The sequence below is a fragment of the Macrobrachium nipponense genome, chromosome 6, assembly GCF_015104395.2.
Source record: "Macrobrachium nipponense isolate FS-2020 chromosome 6, ASM1510439v2, whole genome shotgun sequence".
Taxonomy (NCBI): Eukaryota; Metazoa; Arthropoda; class Malacostraca; order Decapoda; family Palaemonidae; genus Macrobrachium; species Macrobrachium nipponense.
This window is the reverse complement of record NC_061108.1, coordinates 99,871,120-99,886,365: the sequence shown is the minus strand read 5'-3', so window position 1 is coordinate 99,886,365 and position 15,246 is coordinate 99,871,120. Positions and strand designations below refer to the sequence as shown.

At 36.5% G+C, this 15,246-nt stretch overlaps 1 protein-coding gene across 4 annotated transcripts in view; it reads left to right on the top strand.

Annotated features, from left to right (window-relative positions):
- The window catches only part of LOC135216709 (coronin-7-like), a 502,494-nt gene that overhangs the window by 423,769 nt on the left and 63,479 nt on the right, over positions 1–15,246 (top strand). For all 4 annotated transcript variants that reach the window (XM_064252162.1, XM_064252161.1, XM_064252160.1 and 1 more), the window contains 2 exons: positions 6,445–6,580; positions 7,255–7,391. In XM_064252162.1, the coding sequence (XP_064108232.1) occupies positions 6,445–6,580; positions 7,255–7,391 (273 nt within the window). The remainder of the gene's footprint in view (positions 1–6,444; positions 6,581–7,254; positions 7,392–15,246) is intronic.

Sequence of the window (15,246 nt, the reverse complement as noted above, 5' to 3'; positions counted from 1 at the left end):
CAGTCCTTTACATTAGGAATTACTTTACGGCGAAACGGGAACATGGTTGTTAAATTCTTGAACAGGGTGGTTAGGTAGTAACTACCGTCTGGTAGGCAGGTAGACCTGCCTGCCTGGATGTAAAGACTCCACTTTGATTTTGGCTGTTTTCCATTGAAGGCATATGTTTGTGAGCTCCTGCTGACTAGCTGTTAATCACGATTTCTATGTGGGATCTATCTTTTATTGTTTTTAATATTTTGAGTATACTTCTGTGTTTGATATTAATAATTAATTGACTTTAATCATTAATATACAAACCCACTTTTTGTGAAAAGCCTTGCTAGCCGCCCTTCCCCTTAAATGCGTTAGAGGTCGGCGGCAGGGGTGTATCTACACCCTTATCTCTTATTTCAGCCCTTTAATGTCAGGACGGGACAGTATATTTATTTGACATTTATGCTTACGCTTTGGAGAATTACTGGGGGAACAATTTAGGAGGACTGTGAGAGAGACGTGTGGAAAGGGGGAACATAGAATTTGGACAGGGTAATAGAGTGGAAAATATCGGGACAGACATGAGAGAAATATGTGTGGGGGAAGCAGAGGAACTGGTGAGAAGAACCAGTGGATATGGAGTGTCGAGAGGAGAAAAGTGGTGGTGTAATGGAGAGGTGCAAGAATCAGTTAAAAGAAAATCAAAATCATTTAAGGACTGGAAAGTAAGGCATGCACAGGGTGCAGAAGAAAGGTATAGAGAAAGGAAAGAGAGGCAAGGAGGAGGGTAGGTATGGCTATGGGAAGGATGGCAGAGCAGTTGAATGAAAAACTAGGAACAAGAGAAGGAGAAAAGGATATCTATAAGATTTCAAACTTGAGGAAAAGGCAGAGACAGGATGTGGGTATATTGGGTGTCATCAAGGATAGTGATGGAAATATATTGTATAGGGAGAAAGACATTAAGAAGAGATGTTGAGAGTATTTTGAACAACTGTTAAATACTGAAAATGAGAGAGAGGAGATGGGGAAGTACAGAGGGTGGAGGGACCAGTAAGGGAGATACAGGATACAGAAGTGAAGAGAGCATTAAGGAATATGAAGAATGGTAAATCACCAGGTCCATCGGAGTTCCAAATTGAAATGCTCAAATTACTAGGTACAGAGGGTGAGAAATATATGCTGGTTTTATTAAAAGCTATATGTGAAGAGAAAGAAATGCCTAGGGATTGGGAGGAAAGTCTAATGGTATATATATACAAGCAGAAGGGAGATGTCATAGATTGTGGTAACTACAGGGGAATTAAGCATGGATTGAAAGTTTTAGCGAGAGTACTTGGTGAGAGATTGTAAAGATCAGGAAACAGCAGTATGGATTCGTGAGAAGAAGAGGGACGGTGGATGCCATCTTCATAGTAAGACAGCTACAGGAAAAGAGGCTAGAGGGAAACTAGGAGCTCTATTGTGCATTCATAGACCTAGAGAAAGAATATGATAGAATCCCAAGAGAAGTGATGTTTTGGTGTTTAAGGAAAAGGAAGGTCCCGGAAAAGTTGGTTAGGCTGGTTGAGATTTTATATAAAAGAACATACACAAAAGTTATAACAGTAGTTGGGGAAACAGAAAACTTTGAAGTTAGTTTTGGATTACACCAGGGGTCAGCATTAAGCCCATTTTTGTTTGTGCTGGTCATGGATGTGTTGCATGAAGCGTTTAGGAATCAAGAGCTCTTGTACACCAATGATCTGGTGATTACTGCTGAGAATGAGGAGGACCTATGGAGAAGGGTTAGAGAGTGGCAGGAATCTTTAGAGAGGGGTGGCTTAAAGGTGAATGTAAATAAAACAGAGGTTTTGCTGAGCTGTAGGGAAGATAGAAGTTAAGTATATCTTAATTTTACCAGACCACTGAGCTGATTAACAGCTCTCCTAGGGCTGGCCCGAAGGATTAGATATTTTTACGTGGCTAGGAACCAATCGGTCACCTAGCAACAGGACCTACAGCTTATTGTGGGATCCGAACCACACTATATCGAGAAATGAATTTCTATCACCAGAAATAAATTCCTCTGATTCAGTGTTGGCCGAGCCGGGAATCGGGAAGATAGAGATAGAATAGTAATACAAGAAAGAAGAGGCTTGATTATAAAACAGGCAGAAAAGTTTAAATACTTATGTGATAAGAAAATGCCAATCAAGCTAACTGTCAAGATGTATAACACAGCGAAAAGACCAGTGTTAATGTATGGAGCAGAAACATGGGCTCTAAGAAGAAAAGAGGAAGTAAAGCTTGAGAGAACAGAGATGAGAATGCTAAAGTGGATTATGGGAATATTGCTGCTTAAGAGATTGGAAAATGATGAAATAAGAAGGGCAGGCTTAGTAAAGATTACAGAGGTGATAAGAGAGCCATGATTGAGATGGTATGGGCATGTGTTAAGGATGGATGATGAGGAGGGAGTGACGAGGACTTGGGAGGAACCTGTTAGAGGAAGAAGATCAAGAGGAGACAGAGAATTAGATAGTGAAATAAAGTGAAGGAAGATGTGGAGAGAAGAGGTTTGGTGAAGGATGATGTCTTTGATAGAAAGCAGTGGAGAAGGTGCATCAGGCAACCGACCCCTGAAATAAAGTGAAGGAAGATGTGGAGAGAAGAGGTTTGTTGAAGGATGATGTCTTTGATAGAAGGCAGTGGAGAAGGTGCACCAGGCAACCGACCCCTTAGTGTGGGGATAACAGTGGGAAAGAAGTTATTACTGACTTATGAAGTTGACCTTTTACTCTGTGAGGGAAAAAGAAAATGGCATCCCATGAATTACTATACGCATGTATGCAGTAGTTACTGTAACTATTTTTATGTCAACCATTTTCATACTCCTTTTTTAAGGGTAATATGTTTAGCTTTAAAATGAAATTACAGTAACTTTTAATTTCATTTAAAAGTTAGCTTAATAGATAGGGAGCATGATTAGAGTTCATACTCTAGAAGTAAGCATTTATTAGCTTTTTTAGAGACCATGCCAAACTTATGTGGAACTTCCCCTTTAACGAGGGGGTCTGGAACCTAACGTTGCGTAAGTTCGGGGTATTACTGTAATTAGCGAATATTGCTCAGTGAAAAATACTGTGAATAGGCAAATTTTCACTGAACAATGGGTAGATATGATCCATAGAGAGACTTGTGAATAGGTGAGTCTGCGAATCCTGAGAACACAAATATATTCAGGGGGTCCACTGTAGTCTCCTTCTTGATGATGATGATTCAGCTCTTCATTGGATAAGAATTCACTATGTCTAAGTGAATTATATTTGATCATAGTACACTGATGTATTTCATTAGAGGGAGATCCTTGGGGGCAGATCTCAATACATACTTAGCCATGTTATACTAGACAGTAGTACTGGATTCCCAAAGCAGTATAGCATGCATTTACTTCCTGTTGGACGTATCTACTGCAACAACATCTGTCCCAAGGAAGTTCAACACAGCAACAAAGGTTTGTCTAAAACATTGATGTCCATGGAACTTCAAGGGTGAATAAAAAGAAATAAAGTGCAGGCTACAATTAAAAAAACCGGCTTGGAAAAGGGGAGCGAAGCAAAACTCTGCTCTCCAAGGTGGTAAAAGAAAGGCTGGCATATCGCGGCGGTCCAAGCTTGGTCAAAGACCAAACATCCACTGTGTATATGGATGAGTTGCTAGATGCCACAGATTCCTTGTTTTTACAATCTTTGATTGTTTTTACCGATTTCCAGCTAGCGCTAGAAGATTATCCTATTGTTTAGGCTGAAGGTTTGTTAACCATGAAAAATACAAATTGATTAAAAAATTTGTCATGTTGTGCCTCCCTTAATGATTAACAATGGTTTTGAGGAAGTCAGACACCTCAGCTGGTGCAAGGATTCTCTAAACAGTTTAGTACTGAAAATAATTTTGTGTTCCATTTGAAGAAGAACTAAGGGAAGCCTTCTACATACAGAAATTAACTTTGGGAATTTCAACAAAGGCATTTTAGGGTTTGGTATCCCTGAAAGTATATGTTGAACACATGCCTGGAGAAAATCAGTGAATAAGCAAATATGCAGGTGTTGTTGAGATATAAATGGGGAATGAGTATGATGAGAATAAAAATAAAGATAGTTGGAACCACTTCTTTTACTGTGACAAAGGTTAATTTTGCATGTAAAAATGTTAACCCTCTTACGCCGAAGCCCTAAACACCAAAACGTCTCCCGTATGCCGAGACGGGTTTGGAGTGACCGCGGAAGCGGAAAAAATAATTTTTTCAAAAAATCACAGCGCACTTAGTTTTCAAGATTAAGAGTTCATTTTTGGCTCCTTTTTTTTGTCATTGCCTGAAGTTTAGTATGCAACCATCAGAAATGAAAAAAAATATCATTATCATATATAAATAATGCAATATATGGTAGTGACAAAAAAAAAATTAATACATAATTGTATCCAAATTGAGCTGTGCGACAAACGGTTAAAGCTAACGAGTTACTTTTTTATCGTTGTATTGTACACTAAATTGTGATCATTTTGATATATAACACATTGTAAAACGATCAAAGCAACACAGAAAAAATATTATCACAAAATGATGCATGAATTCGTAATGCGCAGACGTAAAAAAATGTTTTTTTCAAAAATTCACCATAAATTTAAATATTGTTCTAGAGACTTCCAATTTGTTTCAAAATGAAGACAAATGATTGAATATTACAATACTGTAAGAGTTTTAGCTTAGAATTGCAGTTTTCTACCATTTTGGATGAGTTAAATTTGACCAAATGTCAAAATTTTTATATATATTTTTTTTATATGCAAATATTGCAAAAATGAGAAAAGCTACAACCTTCAAATATTTTTGTTTGTATTTTTCATGAATTTGCGCACATTTTCATATATGAAACTCTATAAAACACCTAATATGAAAAGGAGCAAATATTAGGATAATGCGACGTACGCATTTTGGAGATTTGCGGCCGCGAATCGGCGCGCGGAGGGAAAGAAATTTTTTTTTTTAAATTCACCATAAATCTAAATATTGTGCTAGACACTTCAAATTTGTTTCAAAATGAAGATAAATTACTGTATATTACTAGAGTGTAAGAGTTTTAGCTTACAATTGCGTTTTTCAACTATTTCGGTAGAGTCAAAGTTGACTGAACATGGTTTTTTTTCTATTTATCGTGATTTATATGCAAATATTTCAAAGAAGAGAAAAGCTACAACCTTCAATTCTTTATTGTTGTATTCTACATAAAATTGCGCACATTTTCATATATAAAACGTTATGTAACGACTAATTTTAAATGGTGCAAACATTTCGACAATCGCAAGAAAAAATTTCTGATTTTTTTCGGAAGGGTTATCGCGCAGACGTAAGGAAAATTTTTTTTTTTTTTTTTTCATAAATTCACCATAAATCAAAATATTGTGCTAGAGACTTCTAATTCATTGCAAAAGGAAGGTAAATGATTGAATATTACTAGAATATAAGAGTTTTAGCTTACAATTGCATTTTTCGACCATTTCGGTAGTCAAAGTTGACCGAAGGTTGAAATTTTTGCACTTATCGTTATTTATATGAAAATATTTCAAAACTGGTAAGAGCTACAACCATGGGTTGTTTTTAGTTGTATTGTGCATGAAATTGCGCACATTTCCATATATAAAACTTTATGTATGTAACGGCAAATTTAAAATGGTGCAAACATTAGGACAATCGCACAAAAAAATTTATCGGAAGAGTTACCGCGCTGACGTAAGGAAAAAGTTTTTTCATAAATTCACCATAAATCAAAATATTGTGCTAGAGACGTCCAATTTGTTGCAAAATGAAGGCAAATGATTAAATATTATAGAATATAAGAGTTTTAGCTTACAATTGCATTTTTTGACCATTTCGGTAGAGTCAAAGTTGACCGAAGGTTGAAATTTTGGCACTTATCGTTATTTATATGAAAATATCTCAAAACTGATAAAAGCTACAATCATGAGTATTTTGTTGTTGTATTCTACATGAAATTGCGCACATTTTCATATATAATACTTCATGTAACTGATAATTTAAAACGGTGCAAAAGTTATGTCAAAGTGACGAAATAATTTTTGAGATGTGTCACTGATACTTTTTAGAGCGATAAGAAAGAAATTCGCGCTTGCGCGCCTGCGTAACGATTGTAAACAAAACAACGCCTTGATCCGTGAACTCCCAGCATCCCCCAAGGCGCATGATTCAAAAGTTTTCGGCTGGTAGGCCTATAAGTATTTTTCCGCGAATTTTAAAAAAAACTTTTTTGAGTCGACGTATAATACGTCCAATTGGCATACGGGAGACATTTTGACTCAACATTTAATACGTCCAATCGGCGTAAGAGGGTTAATTAGTTTAGGCATTAACAAAATTTATTATTTCATTAATCAAAAGTACATAAAGCAGACCATCTTGTTCATTTTCAGACTGAGCTATTCCAAGATGACTTATTCCCCCCAACATTTGTAAGTTGGGAGCCAGTCATGACAGCAGCTGAATGGCTGGGAGATACCAACCGTCCCCCTCGTACTTTGTCCCTGAAGCCTTCTGATATGGTGAGCTGTAAGTATTATCATTATATTTAGTTATTTACCTTGAAACTTTTAATAAGTTGACTTGGTTGAAAGAGTTGTATTTTATTGCTACATACATGCAATAATCCCATGTAATTTCTTTCTAAAACAAAACTGTGCTTGCCGCTTATCATTATGTATTATGATGGCATCATGCCATCTATATAATATACAGCTAATCAGTAAATAAGTGTTGAAAATTAAGGTGATTATGTATTTTTCATTAGTTATTAAATAATGTTTGAATGTGGAATGTTCTTTTTTACAAACATTAGTTTGCATGTTATACACAGTAGTATTTCAAGAATGACAAAAGTTACAGCATGTAGTTATGAACATTGTTGGGTTGCAGAGCCAATTTTAATGATTACATCTAGGAGCTTGTACTAATACGTACAGTAATAGCATTATGTAAAGAATTGAAATTTGGTCATATGAAATTATTTAGACAGTTTTACTTGTAATGGAGATGTGAAAGAAAAATATGTATTTATTGGGAAGTTAATTGTATGAAAATAGACATGAATGGCCTCATTTAAAAGTTAACAAAAGCTGCATAATTATGAAGGTTTTACAGAGAAATTCATGATAAAAGTTGGTGCATTTCAAGTTAGGTGATTTCCAATTTTTGCTTTTCCTACCACTTCACAAAAATCATTACAGTATCTGAAAGTCGTGAGCAGCAGTCTCCTGTTTCCTCTCAGTCAAATAGTGGTGGACCCCACACACATATACGTCATGAAACCCCTCCGTTTTTGAAGGGAATGGTGCCTACAGAAGTTCGACAGACTCAGCACAAGGTTTGGTTGAGAATATTTTCATAATTGTTTTAGTACAGAGGAGCTGACAATTGAGAAGCAAGATTTGAATGTTCATAAGTCTCTCACATATGGTGTTTAAATGTGTTTGCATGCTCAACTTGGCACCTATGTTCACCTTGCATATTATAACCCAAAGTTTTTGTTGTGATGTACATAGCTGTTTATGTCAATAATACGTGCTGTATAGCTATTGAGCACATTAAACATGAAAGAAGCAAAAGTAAATGAACATATATAATCATTCCTAAAGTTCTTGGTCAGTTCTTATGTAATCATTCCTAAAGTTCTTGGTCAGTTCTTTTCTTTCCCTTTGTTCATGTCATATTTTTTAGGAGATGTACAGTGGTTCTCCCATATTCGCAGGAAATGTGTACCAGACCCCCCCAAATAGTTGGAATCCTCGTAAAAACGCTGAAATCGGCCTATTTTGTTAGTTAAAACTCAAGAAAAACCCACTAAAAATTATTATACCTGGTTTTTTAATAGTTTTATCACAAAAAGTGCATTTTATGATGAAATTGATAAAAAAAAACCTGGAATTTGTGGATATTGCTCATAAAAAAAAAGTACCGCAAACAAGTGAATTTCCTGCGAATAATGTGTAGATATGGTCCAGAGAGAAATCTGCGAATGCTTGAGTCCGCAAATCCGGAGAACGCAAATAAAGGGGGGCCCACTGTAATACTGTTCCCTCAATTTTTTGTGTGTTTTTGTGAGTAGTAAATGTCGTTAATTCTAACCAAAAAGAGTTTTCTTGTTACTAGTATATTCTTTGTACTATAGCATATTGCTTTAATCTGTGAAGTAGAGAATAGCACCTTTTCAACCTCATGGTAAATGACACCTATGCATTTTTTTCACTTAATTGTAATGAGCTTTATGTTTATTTTAATCACTCAGCAAACATTACTTTAGGATATTTAATTTTGCCAAAATAAATATGTATGGAATGGGGAACATATTTTAGTAGCATTTTTTAACAGATACTGGATTCTGCAAGTTTAAAATAGATTCAGAATGAACTTACAGTACAGATTTTTGGTAAATTTATTAATAAATTTGTTTCAGTAGGAGATTTTATCCTTACTTCACTTTTGTAGGGGAAAGTAACAATTCTATTGTCAGAAAGTGCTAAAAATATAGTCTCAGAACTCTCATTTTTGCTTTGAGTGCAAAATGAATAAGTGATTGATAGGGACAACAAATAAATTACAGTAGTAATTAGTTACTATACAAGTAGGATCTGTTTTTGTATCACAAATAAGTCATTTTTTGGGCAATTCAGTAGATGATGGGTGTAATTAGTTTAATTCAAGGTCAATGCCTAAATTAAAGAGATAAGTTATTTTTCTGGCATAGGTTAGCCAAAACACCAAGCACCCATTAATACACTACCACCAGAGGGAGTGAGGTCCTTCTATAACTGGGCAGACAGCTGGATGTAGGTCCCTTTTCCCTAGGTATGGCACTTTTCCCAGACACACTGTACACATAAGACAGCACAACATACAACATCTTTTTCCATCCTCATCAAGATCCCCATCTTGTGGGTTATAAAATTCAGAATGACTTAATGAGCAGTAATCTGCTGGTCTCAATACTGGAGAAGATTGGATTGGTTGAATTCATGAATAGGAGGATATGAGATTCCAAAATGAAAAGAGTACAGTGGTACCACGAGATACGAAAGGCTCAACTTACGAAAAACTCAAGATACGAAAGCAAATATGAAAAATTTTACGGCTCTACATACGAAAATTGCAAAGATACGAAAGGTTGTTGCTGTAAAGTCCAAGATTCGCCCGGACCACCGATAACAATTTTGAAACTCGCGCGCCGCCAACTGAGTAGACTCACCACCATCCTCCCACTCTCCCATTGGTTCCTGATGCTAGTCACCGCCATGAGATCCTTCTCTCCTATTGGTCAGCATCCCTTCTATCATGCATCTATACGTAGCGGCGTGCTTCTTCGGCCACTGCACGGCATCATCTGTATCGTACGCACGCGGTATTCATTCGTTCTAACGATTTAGTTTATTAACGTAAATTCGTTAGTGATTACGTTATAGTATACTTCATCGTGTTGTGTGAGAACTTTACTCCATACATATACGTACTACATAACATAATTACGTACAGTATATACGTAGTCCTGTGTCCCAAGAAACTTGAAATTCATGGAAAGAAGAGGATGCTCTCTTTGGAGAAGAAGATGGAAATTATCAAGAAGTATGAAGCTGGTATGCGATTGAGTGTGATCGCCAAGGAATACGGCCGAAATCCGTCGACAATAGGCACCATCCTTAAGCAGAAGGATGCCATCAAAGCAGCTATACCTTCCAAGGGCGTCACTATTTTGTCCAGCAAGAGGACCCACGTGCACGATGAAATGGAAATGCTGCTTCTTGTCTGGATAAAAGACAAAGAAATCGCTGGCAATACGATAACGGAGACGGCAATCTCCCACAAGGCCAGCGCTATTTTTGGCGATTTGATTGCCCAGGCCGAAGACGACGGAGGAGAAGGGACATCAACGCCAACCCCAGACTTCAAGGCTTTGCATGGGTGGTTTGAGAAATTCCATAAACAGACTGGCATCCATTCGGTGGTGCGGCATGGAGAGGCGGCCAGCTCGGACACGAAAGCGGCCGAAGCCTTTAAAAAGACGTTCGACAAGATGATGATCAAGGAAGGCTACAGTTCTCAGCAAGTCTTCAACTGTGATGAGACTGGCCTTTTTTGGAAAAAAATGCCTCGTCGGACATACATCACGGAGGAAGAGAGGAAGCTACCTGGGCATAAGCCTATGAAAGACAGGCTTACGCTCACACTTTGTTCCAACGCCAGTGGTGATTGCAAGGTGAAGCCCCTACTTGTCTATCATTCCGAGACTCCTGGAGCCTTCAAGGCCCACAAACTGCTTAAGGAGAAGCTTCCAGTGATGTGGAGGGCTAATGCAAAAGCCTGGGTAACGAGGCTTTTGTTCACCGAGTGGGTAAATCTGTGTCTCGGCCCGACAGTTAAGAAATTCTTGGAAGAGAAGCGCCTCCCTCTGAAATGCCTGCTGGTGTTGGACAATGCCCCTGCTCACCCTCCTGGCTTCAAGGAAGATATCCTAGCAGAGTATTCCTTCATCAAGGTTGTTTATCTTCTACCTAACACCACCCCTCTCCAGCCCATGGACCAGCAAGTGATATCGAACTTCAAGAAGCTGTATACAAAACATAATTTCATGAGATATTTTGACATCACTGATGCCACAAACCTCACCTTGCGTGAATTTTGGAAGGAGCATTTCAATGTTGTGATATGCATCCGACTCATCGACCAAGCTTGGCAGGAGGTTTCGAGGCGAACCTTGAATACCTTGTGGAGGAAACTCTGGCCTGATGCCGTATCCGCCCAAGACTTCGAGGGATTCGACGTGGGCAAAGCTGGTGCTGCAGATTCAGAAACAGTTGACGATCCTGAAACTGTTTTGCAACCAGATCTTGACGAGATCATTGCACTCGGCAAGTCCATGGGGCTGGTCGTCGACGAGGACGACATCAACGCCCTTCTCGAGGAGCACCAAGAGGAGCTTACGATGGATGACCTGAAGGAGTTGGAGGCCATGGAACATAACGTCGTTCAAGAGGAGTTCTCTAGCAGCGGCGAGGAGGAGGAGGACGATCCTATGACAACAACAGAAATTAAGGATGTTCTAGCAGCTTTTCATAAGGTGCAATTATTTGTAGAAAAGAGACACCCCGAAAAGGCTTACACAGGTCGTATGCTTCCACAGTTTGATGACGTTTGCCTGAGTCATTTCAGGAACATTGTCAAAAGTAGGCAGAAGCAATCTTCCTTGGATAGTTATTTTTTAAAGAGGCCTTTAGTAGGAGTAGTAAGCAAAAAGGAAGGACCAAGTGATACTAAAAAACAGAAAGTTGAAAGTGGTGAAGAAGTTGAAATTTTGCATAAAAAAAAACTTAAAAGTATAAAAAAAGTAAAAAAAAAAATTAAAAATCAAAAAAAGAAAAAACAAATTTTAATTTTAGTTTTTTGTAAAATTAAGTGTTATAGTTTTGTTAATGTGTTTCGTAAAGTTTAGTTTATGTATGTTTTCCTTACATTTTTTTATGTGTTTCATGAAGTGTACGTACGTATCTGCCATTTGTCCTCCTCTGTCGCCACTTTTGGAGATAGCCTCACTCGAAAGGTAAGCTTCCACATTTTACTACTTACGTACGTATGTATACGTACAGTATATTTGGTATACCATGTACGCTAATACACTTTATTTACAGGTATATTAGCAGTACGTATTAAGTTAGGTATTGAATGGTCCAAATTGTAGTATTTCATTGTTTATAGGTCAATTTAGCTTTTTTATGAAATTTACTGGGGTGTTTTTGGAGGGCTTGGAACGGATTAGCCATTTTACATGTAAAATGCGGTCCAAGATACGAAAAGCTCATGATACGAAGGGTGCCTCAGAACGGATTAATTTCATATCTCGAGGTACCACTGTACTTGGCAGCCTTAAAGTATGGTGAGAAGGGCTATAGCAGACAAAATAAAATAAAAATTAGCCACTCATTATAAATACTAAGTACTACTATAAAGGTGGGAACAGTGGTGGAGAAGGGCAAGGAAGTGGTGTGAAATAAGCAGACTGGTCTAAGTTGTAGTAGAAGTAAGATAAATAAATGAAAGAAAGATAAAAATTAGGATAATCCTAGAAAAGAAGGTAATGCTTGTATTTATTTACCACAAATTAGTAGGGAGAAGCAATATTGTAAATTTGCCAGAACTAATGTTTGAAGTGCCTTAGCACAGTACTTAAGAAGCCAAGAGAAAAGTTAATAACAGATAAGAGTGGAAGAGCTGAAACAAAGGGTGACTTTATTATGATGAGGCATAGAGACAACATCAAGGAAAGATTGAAATTATTATAAACAAGTGAGGCTTGTCAACACAACACAGATTGCTGCCAACTAATTTTTTGCTGAGGGATAGAAAGTTGGAAAGCCTGTTAAAAGAATAAAAACAAGGGAAGCAAAAAATTAAGTATAAAAGGGATGCCTGTATTAAGAAAATGTGACTGCTAATTTAGCACCAGAAGCTGTTGAAAGATGTACAAAAGGCAGCAGAAGGACTATGCTGTTTGACATACATGTACATTGGGAAAGGATTAGAGAGATGAAAGATGTGGTGTTGAAATGAGTATGTATAAAGGGCAATTGAAGAGGAGAGAGCTTGCAAGCCCTGGCTAAGGACAGACTCGCACCAAAGCAAGGTATGAAAAGAGGAAATATTATGGATAAAAGAGCAGCTGAGGGTAGGTGGAAAAGACGCAAAAGGATCACAACTTTTAAAGGAAAATTATAGATATTAAATTAAACCTGAAAATACAGAGATATTGGAACACAGAAGGAATTTTTTTCAAAACTTTTTACATGAAGATAAATATGAAATAGAGTAAGTTGTCATAATAGACCAATAGAGAATATAACAACTGACTAGTCTCAGGAAGATGAAAAATGTAAAAGCCCCTGATCAACTGGAATAACAAGTGACTGAAAAAAAATCAGCAGGAGAGCTGCTCATCCCTTTGTATAGAATGTGTTTATGAGAACTTGATAAAGGAAGAGATAGTACCAAGAGAGTGAAAAAATAACCTTACAGGAAAAATAACATTACAGTAAAATATACAGAGGAAAAAGGGATGCATTGCAATTTGGAAATTACAGTATAATAAAACTATTTGGGTATGCTGGGAAAATATTGGAAAAGTTCTGGGTGAAAGACAGAAAAATAATGAAAACTGGTAATTGCCACATTAGGTTCATACCAAAGATCAAAACAAACAATTTTTATAATGAGACAATGTAGGTGACATACCATGCTGGTCCACTGTATGGTTGCTGGCGTTGTGGCATACCGCTCAGATGTTGAAAGTTTGCCCCTCCCCAGGGCGAAGAAAACTCACTGGCTTTGTATCACGATGAGTTACTGCTGCGGTGTGGGGTCTGCAGTGGCAGGCTACCAACATTCTTTGGAAGCTTGAATTTCAAGTCAAGGGCCCCATGGGTTTGTTCCATGTGAATAGGTTTCATCTATTGAAATAATAATAATATTAAGAAGAAAAGGTAATATCACATATTTGTAGATCTTGAAAAGGAATTTGACAAACCAGACCAATAATTAAATGTACATTACAAAGGAGTAGTGTTTCAGAAAGATACTCTAATATTATTAATGTTCTATACAAACACTAGATTGCGAGTGTAGTTAGTGGCAGGTGTATTAGAAGAATTTGAGACAAGTGTTGGGGCCCATCAACTTTAACAATGCTCAGCCCAGAACTGGATATCATAGCACCAAATGGAGTATCAAAAGGGGTCCATTGGAGCTGGTTTATGCAGATGACCTATAGCTGAGCAAAAACTGAGGAAATGTTAAATGGGTAGAAGAGTGGAACGGAGACAGGAGGATTTGAAAAGTAAACAAGACTCATGGTGACTGGAGAGGAAGCACAGGAAAAATTCTGTCAGTGAAGTGGCTAAATGGCTGCCATGGGAAAGGTGGGGGAGGTGAATTCATTATAGTAGTGTTTAATTTTTTATGTCTTGGTGACACTACAGACTGTGAAGCTGGAGTTGACAAAGGAGTTAGAGAGATATTAGCTTCAGCATGGATGAAATGGGTAGCGACTATGATTAATAAGCGTATCATTAAAGGAAAGAGTAGGCAGAAATTTTGGCATTGGTAAGTTAAATAGAAGTGCTTTTGAGGTGTGACCCATAAATGCTAAGATTCATGATCAGAGTATGATTGGAAGTTCGTACCATGCCATGAATAGGGAATTGAGAGAGAGATATAGTATCAAGAGGCAGAAAGAAAGACAGATCTTGTTAGATTGAGATGGTTTCGGTATGTGATTAGAGGGAATAAGGAATGATAGTTAGTCAGAAGAGAGTAGTAGATATGGAGGTAGAAAAATGAAGACCTGAAGGAAGACCCAGGAAGTCATTGAGAATGGAGTTAGATGAATACCTAGACGTGATCGGAGTTCAGGCAAACAGAGCCCAAAACAGACAAGTAAGGAGGCAACTAATTTCATATCTAACAGCTTAGAGGGAAAAGCTGAAGTAAAAACATAAATGATCATGATTTTTTTTGGTTAAAACACATTCCATTTGTGACCAGACTTGAGTACTGTATTGTTAATATAGTAAGTTGTAATTTAAAATTATATATATTTATATATATATATATATATATGTTATATATATATAGTATTTTAAATTAATCATATATAATATATATTAGATTATGTACATGTAGATATATGCTAATAATACATATATCTGTATATGTGTGCATATATATATATATATATATATTATAGTATATATATATAATTATATATAGTTACATGGATATATGATGTAATACATACAGATAGATGTACAGGTAGGATATATATCTTAGCATATATATGATATATTATAATAGATATAGATCTATATATATCATATTATATATCATTAGAATCATGAGATAGATCATATAGATAATAGATATATATATAGATTATAGATATATATAGAGATAGAGATATATGTACAGTTATATAGGTATATAATATACATATATATTGTATATGTGTGTATATATATATATATCTATATATATTATATAGATATATATATATATATGTACATGTAATATATATGTATATACATACATATATATGTACATGTATGTATATATATATATATATATATATATATATATAAATCATATATATAATATATATATATATATCATATATATATATCATA